This window comes from Pongo abelii, chromosome 5 (genome assembly GCF_028885655.2).
Source record: "Pongo abelii isolate AG06213 chromosome 5, NHGRI_mPonAbe1-v2.0_pri, whole genome shotgun sequence".
In the NCBI taxonomy this organism is placed as follows: Eukaryota; Metazoa; Chordata; class Mammalia; order Primates; family Hominidae; genus Pongo; species Pongo abelii.
Window position 1 is genome coordinate 34,039,909 of NC_071990.2, and position 15,561 is coordinate 34,055,469.

General features: G+C 52.6%; 1 protein-coding gene across 3 annotated transcripts; it reads right to left on the bottom strand.

Moving 5' to 3' along the window:
- Window positions 1-4,689: 4,689 nt before the first annotated feature.
- MLN (motilin) lies at window positions 4,690-13,570 on the bottom strand. 3 transcript variants are annotated; one of them, XM_002816767.5, is made up of 5 exons: window positions 13,520-13,570; window positions 10,807-10,930; window positions 8,883-8,999; window positions 5,541-5,622; window positions 4,690-4,852 (listed from the first exon to the last, which is right to left on the bottom strand). In XM_002816767.5, exons 2-5 carry the CDS (start codon window positions 10,921-10,923, stop codon window positions 4,842-4,844), a joined length of 327 nt encoding a protein of 108 aa, XP_002816813.1. In that variant the 5' UTR covers window positions 10,924-10,930; window positions 13,520-13,570; the 3' UTR covers window positions 4,690-4,841. The 3 variants fall into 3 exon arrangements, with proteins under 3 accessions (XP_002816813.1, XP_009240022.1, XP_002816814.1); XM_009241747.4 differs by having other exon boundaries at window positions 4,690-4,849; window positions 5,520-5,622; XM_002816768.4 differs by having other exon boundaries at window positions 5,520-5,622.
- Window positions 13,571-15,561: the final 1,991 nt, after the last annotated feature.

Sequence of the window (15,561 nt, forward strand, 5' to 3'; positions counted from 1 at the left end):
CATTGTTAGCCTATTTGCCAGTAAACCTCAGTAGAGTTGCTGTGAGGATTAGAAGAGGTAGTTTGGCTAAGGTGCTTGGGACAGTGCCTGGCACACGTTCATGCGTGTTTATACTTAACCCACATCTTTGCAGTGTCAGTGCTTTGTAGAGCCTCCCACAGGGCAGGTGATTTGGTTACACGAAGGCTCTTAGCAGGAAACCCCTAAGGGAAGCAAGGGAATGTGGCAACTGGAAATAGAGCCAGTTTATAATCTTCCTTCCACATCCCTCAACTCCCATTCCCAAATATTTATTGCCGGCCCAATAGGTTCCATCCATTTCTAACCCTGCCATTCCATTCTTCCCTTCCCCCAGGCCTCTCCTCCCTGGAATTGCCCCGTATCTGTCCCAACAGCCCCCTTGCCCATTCCCCACTTTATTCCCTCCCCTCCCTGACACCCTGGGCAATGCTATGCTCCTCTGTCTGGGTTTTGCATTCCTGCCACTTGCTCCACCTCAGGGGTATTCAACACTGGCCACAATTGCTGGGAAAATGACAGCCTCAGCTTGGTCAGCTTCCACTGTTAGCCTCCCCATCTCCCCCAACTTAGCTGCTCCCATGTGGTGTGATTTCTGTCACCAAGTGTTGTTTTCCTTTTCCCTGCCTGTGTTTGCATGGAATGCCATGAATTTGATATAGTGATTGCCTAACACATATACCACATAATAGTATTTTATTTCTTTCTGAAGCACTGTTTGCATGACAAATGAGTTGGTAACATTTGTGCAACTCCTTGCAGCTGTGCGGTTCAATATATAAAGAATGAGCCTTTCGGCATCAGTACTGGCCCCATGTATTCTAAGAGGGCTTGAAACTAATGCTTAAACAAAGTTATGGTTACAGCATTTCACAGAGTTATGGTCTGTTTTATCACAATGGATCTCAGGGCGATTTAAAAATATGGACTGAACTGGAGCCATCCCCAGTGGTGGCACGCAATGTGGGCTTTGTCAGCTTCCTTGTGTTTGGGGACACTGCTGCTGCTCCACACACCTGGGGTCAAGTGGCCCACAGCCCCTCCCCCAGAACCCTGTTGTCTTCCCTGTGGTGTAGAACCCACTGTGCTTGGAGTTGTGGCCTTTGGCCACCCATGGTCAGCCCTTCTACCTCCAGGGTGGCTTCTGGCTATCGATGGCCTTGTCTTGCAGGATCTTACAGGCAGGCCTTTGGGTGTGCACCAAAGGGCACCCAGTAACCACTTAACTGCGAATTTGCTGATCAATGCTCCCCTTCCCCACCCCCTCTGAGAAGGAACCTCACAAGTTAGTCAGGCGTTCCTCCCAGTTTTTGGGCCTTTCCATTTCATCCTGAACTCCCAGCTCCAGTCACGTTCCTGCCCAGATTTATAGCCCCTCTTTGGTTTAGTGAAGTTGGCGTGTTGCTTTTTGCTTTCCTCCACACAACTATCCACGTGCTCCCCTCCGCTTGGAAGGGCTCCACCTCAGCTCTTCTTTGCCACTGCTGCCCCTTCAGGAGCTACCCACGAAACCCGCCGGGGGTTCTGGGAGCCAGCCGTTCTGTGCCTTCAGCCTGGCTCTCCTGCTGGGCCTGTCCACGGCAGGAAGGCGTATTGTAAAGAAAAGGGCAATATTGCAAAGTCAGAGGCTGCTCTGCATGCCCTCCTTTCTCCTCACTTTGCTGTGGATTTTTTTTTAAGGTGAGCAGCAGCTCAGGCTGTGGTCGGTCTTCCTGATGTATTAAAGGCAGAAGAGGAAAAACAAGCTCCAATATCTAAATCTACTTAGTAACCACATCCACACATTTAGCAGAGGTGAAGGGCTGCTCGGAGCACGCTCTGGATTCCCCGGGGGGCTGCCATACTCCCTTCCGTCCTGCTGATCTCTCTCTGTCTTGGCAGAGCCTTATAATAATCACAGCCATAAATCTTTTAGTGGGTTCCATTCTCCTCCTCCTCCTGCAAAAAGCCTTGCACACATTTATTAGGTCCTCAAAGATACTCAGGGACCACAGACTCGTCCTTGATCCGCCTCATGGAAGGCCTCACGTATTGCCTCAGCTATTCAAGACTTCCTTCAAACTACATCATAGGTGACAGTGGGGGCAGGGCACCGGGAGATTGTGGTTGAAAAGTGGGGGCCATTTGGTTCGCAGATTTTGACTGGAATGACCCAGGAACACCCAGCTTCTCAATGCTCCATCTCAGTGCCTTATGGAAGAGGAGGGCACTCTTTTCCTCTCTCTAGGTCTGAGGGTGCATCAGCTAAGGGGGAAAATGGAGTCACAGAGAAATGCCAGAATGGTATTTCATAATCTGTTGGAAATTAAACAAATCTCTCACTCTTTTGACTGCTCCCACACTTTGATATCCATGAGTAAGAGTTCCTTCAAAGGCATGGAATATATTACCCAATGTCAATAACAAATTTTGAGAAATTTGAGAAGAAAAATGTAATGCTTTGAGAATATTTTCTTTTGGGCTTTGTCCATGATTAGATTACACTAAATTACAGCATACAGATATCAGGCAATTACTCTTTGCTTTTAACTGTTCAATTTCATGGCAAATCCACATAGCTCAGTAATGCTAAAATCACACCGATGTTGTTACCAAGAAAATACCTCATCATTTCCATTTTGTGAAGCTAGGTTCAAGTTGCACTGTAATGACCTGTAGTCCTGTTAAGTGTAAAGTACATTCCAGATGAACACGGGGTAATCTGTACCTCTCTGTAATTGCCAGATATCTGGAGAGATTCTTGCAGATGTTGCTGGATAAGCCTGGGTGAGGTATGAAGAGGAATGGCATCTTTGCTCTCCTGGTTACTCTGGCTACCCTCCCTGTCTCTGATCCTGGTTGGTCTCTGGTCCTACTCATTCTATTGCTTTAACCAGGAGCATGTCTCCTTTTCTTCCGTTTTGTGAAAACATGGTCATTTTCTCTTCACTCAGCTCACAGAATCCTCCCCAACCTCCTCCCAATTTTAATTTCTTCCAAAGCTGTGGATATCCCATAAGCAATCAAGTCGGCTGTCCTGGAAACTGGAGGAGCTTGTTGGTGAAAAAAGAATTATTTGAGCCGATTGTGAGAAATCGAACAGTGGCAAGAGGAGGAAAACGAGAGAAGAAAGGAGCCGACACATCTAAACAAGCAGCCAGGGCACTGTGCATACAGATGTAGGTGGTAGCTGGGTCCCTGTTGCGGCTCATTACCGAGAAGCACATCAGAGGCCGCGGGGTGAGGGTTGGGGCTGCCGGGCAGCAGCGCTGAGCTTTGAACGGGGCTTTTCTGCAGAACGGACAGCACCCTCTCCCTTCCCCAGTGCTGTAGTTGCTGAACCAATTCCCACCTAAACAGTGCAGACCTCCTGGGCAGAGTCTCCCGGGGGCCCCGTGTCCCTCCCTGGTGGGTGTCTATTTCAGCGAGCGGCTCTTCAACACCCAGAATCTCAGGGAAAATTCCCCAGCCAGTGCTGGGGCCCCGCCCCAGAAATGGGCACCCCCTCTGGTGATAGGGGAAGGCGGTCTCGCTACAGGGGCAGATTCCAGCCGAGGGTGAGGGAAAGACACAAAATGCATTTTCCACAGGGAAAGGGACCACTGTGAGCATCTCGTTTCTCTGCTTCTTGGAGTGTGTTACAGAAAATGGGGTGAACTGGCGTGGTGAAGCTAGGAAGGGCAAGGAGGAGGCTTGGATCCAGATCTTCCAAGCAGCAGGCTTTATAGATTTCTGTGTCTCCCCTGCTGTCCCCCGCATGCCCTTCTGCTGCAGCCCTCTCTCTCTATTACCAGGCATCTTGGCAGCATTTCCCGGGAACCTGCACCTGCTCCGAGGCTGATGGGTATATGTGCTGGAAATGCGTGTGAATGTTCAGCGTGGCGGGGGTGGGAGCCCATGGAAGGTTTGAGTGTTTCTCAGGAGAATTCAGAGTACCTCAAATGAGGGTGCCTTGTTCAGTGTTGGAGTTCGTGTTCTGGTAACTACTTTCTGTGGCTAAGCCTGGGTGGAAATGCAGAATGGACACTGTATCTAATTGCTGGTAACCTATGGATGGAGGGAGCTGCAGTTCCAGTGTGGCCCCAGTTTATAAATAAATGAACATTCATTAATGTAAAATTAAATTAGAATGAAATTTCCCATCCAGTTTTGTTTAGAAGGCAGAAATAAGTGGGTTGGCTGTGTAATTTTGCTGCGGATGCTGGAGCTGGTAGTCACAAGGTGCTAATAGTAATTTGCTCTTTGCTTGTGCCTCCATCCCAGATCTCAAGGCAGATATTACCACCTTGGTTTTGCACAGGCTCATTGAGGTTAAAGAGCTGGTTGGAAGTTACTTGGCAAGGGGTTGAGTGCAGAGGCCCTAAAATTCTCTGGCCCGTTAGACCCTGAGCGAGTCAGTAAACTAGAAATGGACCGAGACCCAAGAGACCTGAATTCCAGTCCTCACTCTGTCACTGACTCAGTGTGTGGGCAAAAAATGATCAGTTTCCTCACCTATAATGGAAGGGCCAGTGGTACTCTTCCACTTGTTTGGATCTGAGTTAATATTTGAACTTAGAACTCACAAAAGGCACACAATGCTAATGTAAGCATCATTTATGGCCAACTTTCTCTGAGCTTTACTTTCACCCGCTTTTTCTTGCGACCTGAGTTTGCCCTTTGGGAATTAAAATATTAAATAAGAGTCATTTCTGTATATTTCATGCTTTATTTGCTGGAGGGGGATTTGCTTTGGAAAGGGTGTTTTCCTTCCAAGCCCAGCTGGCAGGCTGTGTGAATTCCCAGGGCCTCACTTGGGTGGGAGGGGCCTTCCAAATCTGTCCACCTTCTCCCCAGCGTGGCCATCACTTGGCTGCTGGAGGAAAGCAGAGGTTTGCACTCAGTACCATCATCAGGTCTGCTTATGAAACTGCCTTCTAAAACTTGCCTGCAGGTCGGAGGGAGGAGGGGGCACCAGGGCAGGCTGGGCGGGAAGGTGGGAGGTTTTGCAAGGAGCCTGGAAGCTGTCTGTAGCCTGGGGCAAGTCATTTAACCTCCCAGTTTCTCCATCACTAACAGCACTTCCTTGAGTCTCTCCTCTCCTCCTGGGGACTATGAGAAGTAATTAGTGGCTGTTTGTCAGAGGAGATGTAGCTTTGCTCAAGTAATTCGGGCAGACCTTGAACTGGGCAAGGCCAAATGGGGCTCAGGACTTTAATTTGCAGAATGAATGGGGGAAGGGAAAGCTGCACCAAGGTTTCCTTCGGAGCAGCTGCCCTGTGGTGATGTTGTGGAAGGGAATGAAAATATCTGGAGCAGGGGAGTGGGGTGGGTAGCTGGGAACCCAGCCTGAGACCCGCCTCCCTGGAGAACTGCTGCGGCCACCAGCAGGTATCACAGCATAGCCCAGGGAGAAGACAGCTCCACATTCTCAAGTGCAAAGCAGCCAAACAAATTGCCACCCTGAAACCCTGCCTCTGGAGTATTAACGCCAGGGTGGGCGGAGGCCGGCCAAGCCACTGAGACGCCCGCCCTCCCCGTACCTTGCTGGGGAAGCATCTCACTCAGCAGCCCTTCCAGGGCGGCCTGGTACTTTTCCAGCTGTCTGGAGTTCATCCTTATTCCAATTTCCAGAGGAGCAGTCAGCTGTGAAATAAGGCAGCGTTAACAACAAGGGAGAGGTGTGGAGAGGGCCCTTAACCCCTGGGTGCACTACAGGTGGCAGGAGGGACTCACGGGAGCCATACCACCCTGCAGACCCCACTAGAGCCTCTAGGGATGGCTGGGAATTCTGCCACCTTCCCCTAATTCTAACCAGAGAGCTGGATCCTGAAGGTCACTGAGTCCTGCTGAGGGGATCAACACACCTTCCCTAACGGGGAAGCTGGGACAGGAGGGGTGGGGTCAGCAGGAACCCCAGCAGGCTTTTCTCACGGGGAGGGAATTCACTCCCCCCTCAACAATAATAGCCAACATCGTGGAGCCTTACCCTTATTCTAAACTTTACACTTATTCTAAGTGCTTTATGTATATTAACCTCTCAACAGCTCTGTGGGGTAGGGACGGTTAGTGTTCCCATTTTGCAGATGAGGAAACTGAGGACAATGAGATTGAGTAACTTGCTCAAGGCCACACATGTGGTAAGGAGCAGAGGAAGAAGACGGTACACCCAAGGGGCCTGGCTCCAGGGTCTGTGCCCACGACCACCAGGCTACCTTTCCTCTTGTTGTCTGGAGGCTCTCCACCAAAGAGGTAGTTGCAGCCTTGAGGCAGAGCCTAGGGTGCTGATTGATCTCCCCGTCGCCTGGATCAATGCTCTTGCTGCACAAACTAGCCAGCAGACTGGGAGACTCCTGGCCTCTCGGGAGATTTGCCCTGGAGGAGTCCCAGCACCCGCTCTCCTGCCTCCCATCGGGCTCCCTGGGTTCCAGGAATCGGCCTCCTAGACCCTTGGGGGCTCAGGGTGCCTGAAGGGCATCTGAAGGGCCCCAGTCCAGTCCTGCCTGTGCCGTTCCCAGCTGTGGTTATGCCTCTCCCTCTAGACCCTCTAGCAGGGTCCTTAACACAAGGAGGCTGAACTGGACAATCCCAAAGGGCCCTCTCAGCTCTGTATGTCGTGGTTCTAGGAGATGGAAAGAGGTGAGAGGTGCCCCCACCCAAGCCTCCCCAAGAAGGCTTCATGGACATACGATGTCCCCTGGCATCCTTGGAGTTAGTGCCTCAAACTCCGACTCAGGTGCATTTAGGAGGTGATTCTGAGTGTGCTCCCTGCTCGCCAGCTGCTGGATTCCCTCCCAGCTCCGCCCTCAGGAGCCCAAGGAGTTCGGAGTGGATGTGGGGGGAAAGGGGCCCCACCTCGCTGAGTGCCGAGTGCGGCGACAGCACCCAGGTTATTTTCTGGGCCCGACAGCACCAGGAAAGATCACTGGCCTGTGTCCAGTGGGAGGTGGGAGTCCAGCTGGGTTCTGCCCTGACTCCTATGTGACCGTGACAAGGCCCCTGCTCTGTCTGGATGTCAGTCTTCTTGCCCCTCAGGCCCCTTTATGTGGAAGTGACCCACACTCAGGCCTGGGCCTCTTCTTCTCCATCCACACTTGTCCCCTCAAATGGCTCACCCAGGCCTAGCTTGAAATTCCCTCTAACCACAGATGACTCCTACATGTGTGCCTCCAGCCCTCACCTCTCTTCTGAATTCCAAACTTGTATGTCCACCTGCCTTGGCAATGTCTCTGCCTGGATGCCCAAGAGCATCTCATGGTTTTCAGGCCCGGTCTGACTCCCTGATCTTCCTCCTGCCATCCTGTAGCCAACCACAGACTACTCTGTCTCCGTGAGTGGCAAATCATCTTTCACTTGTTCTGGCCCAAACCCTTGAAGTCAAGTTTCACTTTTTCTTTACATCCTATATCCATTCTTTCAGCAAATCCTGTGGGCGTCTACCTCCAAAATATTTTAAAAATCCAACCTCCTTGCCCTGCCTCCACCAAGACCGCCCGGGGCCGAACTCTCTCTCTCTTTTTCTCTGTCTCTCTTAGACTATAGCAGCCTCCTCAGCGGCCTCCCTAATTCTGCCTTTGTCCGGTCCCTTCAGTCTGTTCTCAGCAGCTGGAGAGACCCCTTGAAAATGTAAATCAGATCCCATCCCTCCTCTGCTCAAAACCCCCAAGGGCTCCACTTCAGCAGAGTGAATGGAGAGTCCAGTGGCCTGTGAAGTCCACAGTCTGCCCCTACCCCTCCACCAGTCTCTCTGGCCTCCTCACTCTTCCTGAATGCACCAGGCCCTCTCCTGCCTGAGGACTTTTGCACTGGCTGTTCCTTCCACCTGGAAGGTTCTTCCCCCAGAAATCCTTGTGGTTCATGCCTTACTCTCTTCTGGTCTTTGTGCTGCTACCGTCTCCTAGGACACCTGCTGTTGCCCACTGAGATCCATAACCCACCGCATCTCCTTGCGGCTCTGTTTCCCTCCGTAGCACATGTCATTGCCTGCCACACTGCTGAGTTTGCTTCCTGTCTTTACCTTGTTTGTGGTCTGTTTCAGTCGTCCTAGGATCTTGTTTCTTCTTCCCTATGGAGTGTGAGTTTCACAAGGGCGGAGATTTTGTCTGTTCACTACCCTGTCCCCTGTGCCTGGAACATTGCCTCAGACCTAGTGGGGGCTCATTTATTGATCACCCAAATAAACGAGTCTGTGAAATAAAAGAGCTCACGGGACAAGCTCAAGGTTCTCCCCAGCCCCAACAATCAACCCTGGGTGTTGAGGCCTGTGGCTGGCTCCTGGGTTTCTGTCTGGGAGGGGGGGAATTGGCACCCTCGCCACCTCTCTCCCAAAGACTGTAGCGCCTCCTGCCTGGCCTCCTGCCCCCACTCATGCTGCCCCAGCTCTAAGAGGGCTCCGGTGGCTTCCCTGCTTTGAATCCCCAGTGGCGCTGCATGCAGGCCATGCCTGGGCTGGCCGTGCTGACCTCTCGCCCACTCGACTCGCCCCTGCCACAAGGGCCTGTGCCCACCGGTGCTCCTCAGTCTTTGCACTCACTGTTCCTTCTCCCGGGAGGCCGTTGCTCCAGCTGTTTGCACAGGTGGCTCCTTCCCTTCATTTAGGTTTCAAATCAAATGTCACCCCCTCCAAGAGGCCTTCCCTGACCCGTCTCAGGGACAAAGCAGTCCCCCAAGCCCCACTCAGTCACTCTCCTACTTCCTTATCTGGTGCCTGAAATGGTTGATTTATCTCGTTGTTGGAGTCCGTCTCTCCCTACGAGGATGGAGCTCATTGCCTGGATGTCTCGCTCACTGCGATATCCTAGGACACTCTGAGGCTCAGTGTGGCTTGTGGGCCCTGCCTCCAGGCCAGGCAGGGGAATGCATGCCCTGCTCTGAGTTTCTCTCCCTTGTCCCAGTTGTCTGCTCACCTTGATCATTTCGTTTTCTTCTTCCTCGATGGGCTCCGCAGGGTCTACAAGACCTTCCTCCCCAGACCTCTGCCATACACTCAGGGATTTCTTTTGCCCTTTATTCCGTTCCTTTTCCTAGGAGCAGAGCAGAAAATTGCACAAAACCGCCCTCCCTCAACCCACCCTGATGGCCCCTTGCCTGTCTCCATCTGCCCAGGGTGCTACCTGCCCTGAGCTCCGTACAGACTGAAAGAACCCTTTCCCCCAGGAGCCTCCTGCATGAGGAATCTCAGATACTAACTAGTAGTTCATGGATGGCCCTTGAGGTTGCCCACCAATAGGTCAACTTGAAGAGGAATCCATTCCTTTGTAGTTAAAACATTGCACCCAGATTGTTACTGTTAATTAACTTAAAAAGCTGAAAATAATGGCTGCCCTTCATGCATATTAAGTGTGAAAATGTGTCTTTCTTAGTAGAGAGCCTATAAAAAAGGTAGCGAGACAGCCTAGCCTGGGAGGGCGCCATGGGGTGGCCCGGGAACTCGAAGTCCCTGGGAGGTGATTTATAAGAGGCAAGACAAGAGATAAATTATGGAGGAGGGAGTTTGTAGCTTCTTCATAAAAATCCCGGTGCCTGGAAATTATGAGGAGAAAAGCCATGGAGCAGATTAATGCAGTGTCCTTTGCTTGCCATTTTGCTAGTTTATGTTCCACTGGGTTTGACTGTTCCTGTCCAGCCCCCAGTCTTGCCCAGCATGCTGCTGGCCAGGTCCCCGAGCACTGAGATCCTCAGTTCTTTGCTTTCTCTGACGACACTCTTGGGACTCTGCTGTTGGCCTGCCCTGAGACGTGGTGATTCTAGAACAAACAGTCATCCTGTGGGGAGCGTGCTGGCGTAGAGGAAAGTGTGTTGGGGCCTGCAGCAGTACCTACCCAGTTCCCATGTCTGCTTGAAGAAGAGGAGCTGGATTCAGCCTTGCTTCTAAAAAGAGCCCTGTTCACTGGGAATGTGGATCCCCACACACTTCCCCACATAGAGTAGGCAGTTGCAGACAGGCTGTGCCCCAGAGCCTGGAGACCTCCCTGGGCACTAACTCATGTATTCATCCCTATTGGAGTCTCAGTTTCAGACAGGGTGGAACATGAAAGTCCCTTTCTTCATCTCCTTAGGTTAAAGGGAACCAAACATCTGCATAGATACTCAGCATCCCCTGAAGTCTAAAGTAAAAGGCAGCAGGGAGGCAGAGCCAACAGTTCCATTTTCCTTAGGCTCCGCTGCCTGAGTTCCATGAGGCCTGCCTGGTTTTCTTTTGGGCCCTAAAGAGGAGGCTTTGGCCACTGCTACATGGACCGCAGCCTTGTTTCCCGCCTCTGGGCACTGGCTCCCATTGGTCCCTTGCTCTTGATCTCTCGAGGTCCCCAGCTGAGTTCCACCTTTTCCCTGCAGGCTTCCAAGCACGCTGCAGCCCTTGGTGATTCTCCCTCCTTGAACCTGAGCACTTAGCATCAGCACCACTGATGGGGCAATTCATCATGTCCTGCCTGTGACATCTCTCTTTTGTCTTCGACTGTTAATTTTTCATATGTTCGTGTCTTGGCACCCCAGCCTGCTCCCTGGAGATGGGGAGGTGCTGAGATTCTTTTGCATGCTCGGGCCCATCGCCCAGGGTGGCCTCTTGTACTGCAGAGCAGCTCAGTAAATATTTATTGGCTTGTTAATTTAAAATTTCCTCCAAAGGATAGGCAGGGGTGGGAAAGATGTTGCTCATACGAGCCACTGACATATCTGAGTGATGCCAGTGAAGGTGCAAAGGTGGCCAGAGAGGCAGCTGGGACTGGGGGTTATCTTGGGTCCTGGTCCTTCACACTTTCCTTGGTATCACCAGCATAGGTCACGGTGACCTCAGCCTTGCTAGCAGGGCAGGCAGCAGGGGGTTCTTACCTGCATCCTCTGGAGTTCGCCATAGGTGAAGATGGGGACGAAGGCTTCCGTCTGGGAGGCCAGCATGGCAGCTGCATGTACCACCAGCAGAGCAGCCACAGCCTTACGGGATACCATCTTGGAGCTGGACAATGACAAGGAGCTCTTGTCACTAAGTTTGGGGTACAGTGGCAGACTGCTGCGTCCAAGGCAGGGGCCCTCAGTTCTGGCCCATGCCCCACCTCTAGCTGTGTGATCTTCAGCCAAAGCTCAGCCTCTCTGGATTTAGGCCTGGTATCAGAGCTTGAGCAGATGAGCTCTGAGTACCTTTCTGCCCCAGAGCTGTGGCAGCTGGCCAGGCTCCCTGCCACACACCAGGGAGGAATCATTTCATTTGTCCACTCTTCTCTTTTGTTACAGGTGAGGTCTTCTGGGGTCAGCTGGACTCATAAGGCAGGAGGGACCTCATCTTTCAGAGAAGGAATGCCTAGATTATCAACAGAACAGTGCCCCAGGACCCAGGGAGACCTCCCTGCCCCAGTGCCTATTAGAATGACAAAAGGGGTGGACCCAAGCCCAGATGACCAGGGCTCTGCCTGGAAGTGCCAGGCCAGGACCCTGGGTCTGTAGAGCCTCTGCCATTGCAAAGGATGAGCCAGATGGAAGAATTCAGCATGGAGCTGTATCCCTGAGCCAAGAGGGCACCCCATTCCCCTTTGAGGGAGCAATGGCTTGGGAACAAGCCCCCCGCCCCATGCTCCAGTGCATCTAGCTGCCTTTGGCCACCATCCCGAAACAGTAGGGAGCAGGCTTCCTCTTTCCTCACACCCTGGAACCCAGTGATTGCTGACCAGGAAGCAGGTATGTGTGGAATGGCTGGCAGGACATTGGGCTTTAGTGGGCTTTTGGAGCTCGGGTCCTGGCGGGGAGCAGGTAGGCATGGTGACTGCAGGGGTGCAGAGCCTTGAGAAAGGGTCCACTGGGCAGACTTTGGGCAGGGACAGGGTGGTCCTGGGGTGGGGGTGGGGTGGTCTAGCTGAGTGCCAGCCACGGTTGACTCATTCAAAGGCAGCAGGGGCTGGAACCTTGGCCTTTTGAGGCCCAGTGCTTTTCCCAATACCCCACTCTACTTTGCCTCTGCCCATGGCAGGCAGAGGAAGGCACAGGGGGCAGGCCTGTTGAATGCATCTTGGGCACCACTGTTCCTGCGCTGGGTGGACTGCTGAGTGCAGGGGCCAGGCCTCTGAGCAGGGAGGGGAGGCCGGGACAGCCCCTCCAGCAGTAGGGGTAGGGGTGAAGGTAGTTACAAAGTTTCAGATAAAGCGCTCCTCCAGTCCCCGGGCAGCCTGGATTCTGTCGGCAGGAAAGGGTCTGCCCTGGAAAGGCCTCGGGGCTCCTCTGCGGGTCTCAACCTGGCTCCCCCTTTGAACAGAACCTTCCAAGGCTGCAGGCTTGCATCCTGCCTCTCAGCCAAAACCTGTCTCCTCAGTCATCTGAAACCACCCTACCACGCCAGACACTCCCTCTGCCTTCTTGCTATTCCAGCTCTCTCTTCTTCCCACTTCCTATTTTCTCTCCATTTTGTTCAAACTCCATGAACAAGAACAACAGAGCTCAGACAGCGAAAGCCTCCCCATCCCAGCTATATGCAAATTCCCAGCAGGCTGAAAGGACCACCCGCCCACCCAAGACCACCTCCCAGGAAGCTGAGGCCTTGTGCGGAGCCCCAGAGGAGCTTGAGCTGAACGGAGAATGGGTTGAGGTGGGTGGGACCCATCACTGTTCTTCCCTTCTCATTCCTGTGTGTTCCCCGAAGAGTCTCTGGGGTCTGCTTTTCCCCCTAGCAGAGACGGATGTGTCACATTTATGGCATCCCATTTCCTTCACAGAGAGGCTATAGATCCTGTTTCATTCTGGTGTATTTAATTCACTCCATAGGAATCAATAAAAACTTTAAATTAAAAAAAGGCAAAATCCAATTGCTGCTCATTTTCTTGATCCAACTGGCAGTCGGCATGTCACCTACGTTCATGTGTGTCCTGGTGAGCTGGAGGTGGGAGAAGGAGCTTTTCATTGTACAGTGAGGCACTAACTTTCCTTTCCCATCGTCAGAGACGGGGGGCTTCAGCCTTCAAGTGTCCAGCTCTGCGTGAGGTGGGTGACCGTCTGCCCTCCCCTGCAGCACTCCTGGCCGGGCGAGCCTTGCCTCTCCATGTGCTCTCCCTCGGGGTCAACATGTGCCACCTCGCCCGGCTAATTTTTGTGTTTTTAGTAGAGATAGGGTGTCACCATATTGGCCTGGCTGGTCTCAAACTCCTGACCTTGTGATTCGCCCACCTCAGCCTCCCAAAATGCTGAGATTACAGGCATGAGCCACTGCAGGGCCAAATTTTTCTAACCTTTCCAGAGCAAAGCCACCATGCCAAGAGGGGCCCTGCACCCATGATGAGCTCTGGCTTGGGTTCCCGGCCCACTGTGGATGTGCCAGACCCACCCACAACAGCCTCTGCTTTGCCAGGAGTTGCACCCACCTGTTTGCCTCCAGCCTCTGTGCCTCAACCCTGCCTCTGCTCACTGATGCCCTGGAATCAGCTCGGGCACTCAGTGCGAAGCCCGGCTGGGCACTGGAAGGTGGCAGAGGGCCCTGGACCAGGCTGGCTCTGGCTTGCACCACCATTCTGCTTTAGGGCTCATGCTGACCACTCCCCACCCACTTTCTCTGAGGGCTACTTACGGCGTGCACGTGGTCTGAGTGGGTCTGGAGAAGTCTCTCTGCTTGTCTTCTGGTGTCCGGCTGATCTGACGGGTTCTTATATACCTCCCAACCCTGGGAGCTGCCCTTGGAGCCCATTAACCTTTGACCACAGCTTTGGGGGCCCTCAGTGGGGGAGCCTGGATTCTTGAAGCTCGTGGAAACCCCGGGCAGGGCTAGCCACACTATGGGCTTCCAGGGCTTTCCTGGAAGGAACAGCGACAGTCAGGGTTCGTTGGAAGCCAGCCCCCACCCAGATGGCATTGTCCCATCCACTGAAAACTCAGCTGCCTCTCAGAGGTCATTTTAACAAAGCCTTTTCTTTTTTTGTTCCTTAAATATATGACATTGGTGAGCGTCTGCAGGCCAACACTCTAGTGATCAGATTTTCTGTCAGCCTGTCAGAGTGCTGTATTAGAAAGATAACTTCTCTTCAGTCTTCCCTCTGAAGCCCCTCATGAAAGAAAGTGTTCAGGAGTTTGTGGCAGTGTTTCAGTGGATTAATGAAAATAAAACTACTGAGTCCAGACCCAGGGCTGTGTGGGGCCAGATGCCGCGAAGGAACCGAGGAAATGCAGAGGGGTGACAGTGTGGGAGGTTTGCACGCTGCAGCCCAAACGGGGAGAAAGACACCTGCCTAGGCAATGTTTCATGGTAATCATGCAATTCAAACAGTATGTGTAAAGATTCAAAGAGGGAAGAGGGAAGAGGTGAATGTGATCTGGAGTCAGACCTGGCTTGCTGTTGCTGGGGCTGGGCAGGGCCAATTCTGGACCGCAGCATTACCCAGGAAATGCTTAACACGAACGTTGTGATTAAACGCAGCAACCCCGTGAGGTGGGTGCATTTATTTCCCCCATTCAATAGATAAGGTAATGGAGGCACTGCTAAATAGCTCATCTGTGACTCTTCTGCAAGGTCTCTTTATACTAGGATGAAGGCCAGACGTGGCCAGGTGCAGCAGAGGGCAGGAGTGAGGGCTTCTGGAGATTTGGGGCACACACAGGCTTAGAATGGTGCGGTGGTGTCACAGGAGGTCCCCTGTGTGGGCTGGGAGCCGCTCAGTCGGGTCTGAGTGTGGGGACCCTTAGCAACCAAGCAGAAGGATTTAGATTTGATGGAGGAAATGGAATATTGGGCGTCTTCATGGTACCTTGAGGGGGATGTTAGGGCAAGAACATCACTCTGGAAGATCTCTAGTTTTCTAGGTACATGTAATGGACCAGGCAGAGGCCGAGGTGGGGTACAGTCTGGGTGTGGAATCCCAAGGGTCTGGGTGGGCAGTGGCCATTTTCCCAGGTGACATATGTTGGCCAGTAGCACCTTCCAGAGACGCTGTCCCACACATCCAGAGGGGCACTACTTCTTTCCCAGGAGACCCTGCCCAGCCAGTCCTTGGGTCTGCTCTGGCCCTTCCACTCAGAAACAAAAGTTTGCAGTGCTTCAAACCCGACACAGATAACTTCTACCTTCCCCGCTCAGCAAGGCTTAATGAAAACAGATGGCAGCTCGGTGTCCTCGCTTCCTGCCAGCAGGGTCTCTGCGTACAGTACTCCACTCTGTACCCACAGTTAGAACTCTAGCACGCTGGACCAGCGGCTGTTGTGAGATGTGCGGTGTGGATCTGAAGTCTGAGACTTATCTCAGGAATTAGAGCTCCAAATGCTGGGGTTTGCAGCAGAGTTACCATCCCTTAACCTTGGGCCTCATTGGAGTCTTACTGTCCCTGTTTCAAGAGGGGCTTTTAGGAAGAGGTCACTAGGCTGGGCAAGGTGGCTCACACCTGTAATCCCAGCTTTTGGGAGGCTGAGGCAGGAGGATTGCTTAAGGCCCAGGAGTTCAAGACCAACTTGGGAAACATAGCAAGACCTCATCTCTACGAAAAATAAAAACAATTAGCTAGATATGATGGCATGCACTGTGGTCTTAGCTGCTCGGCAGGCTGAAGTGGGAGGATCATTTGAGCCTGGGAGATGGAGGATAGAGTGAGCCATGATCATGCCACTGCGCTCCTGGGAAACAGA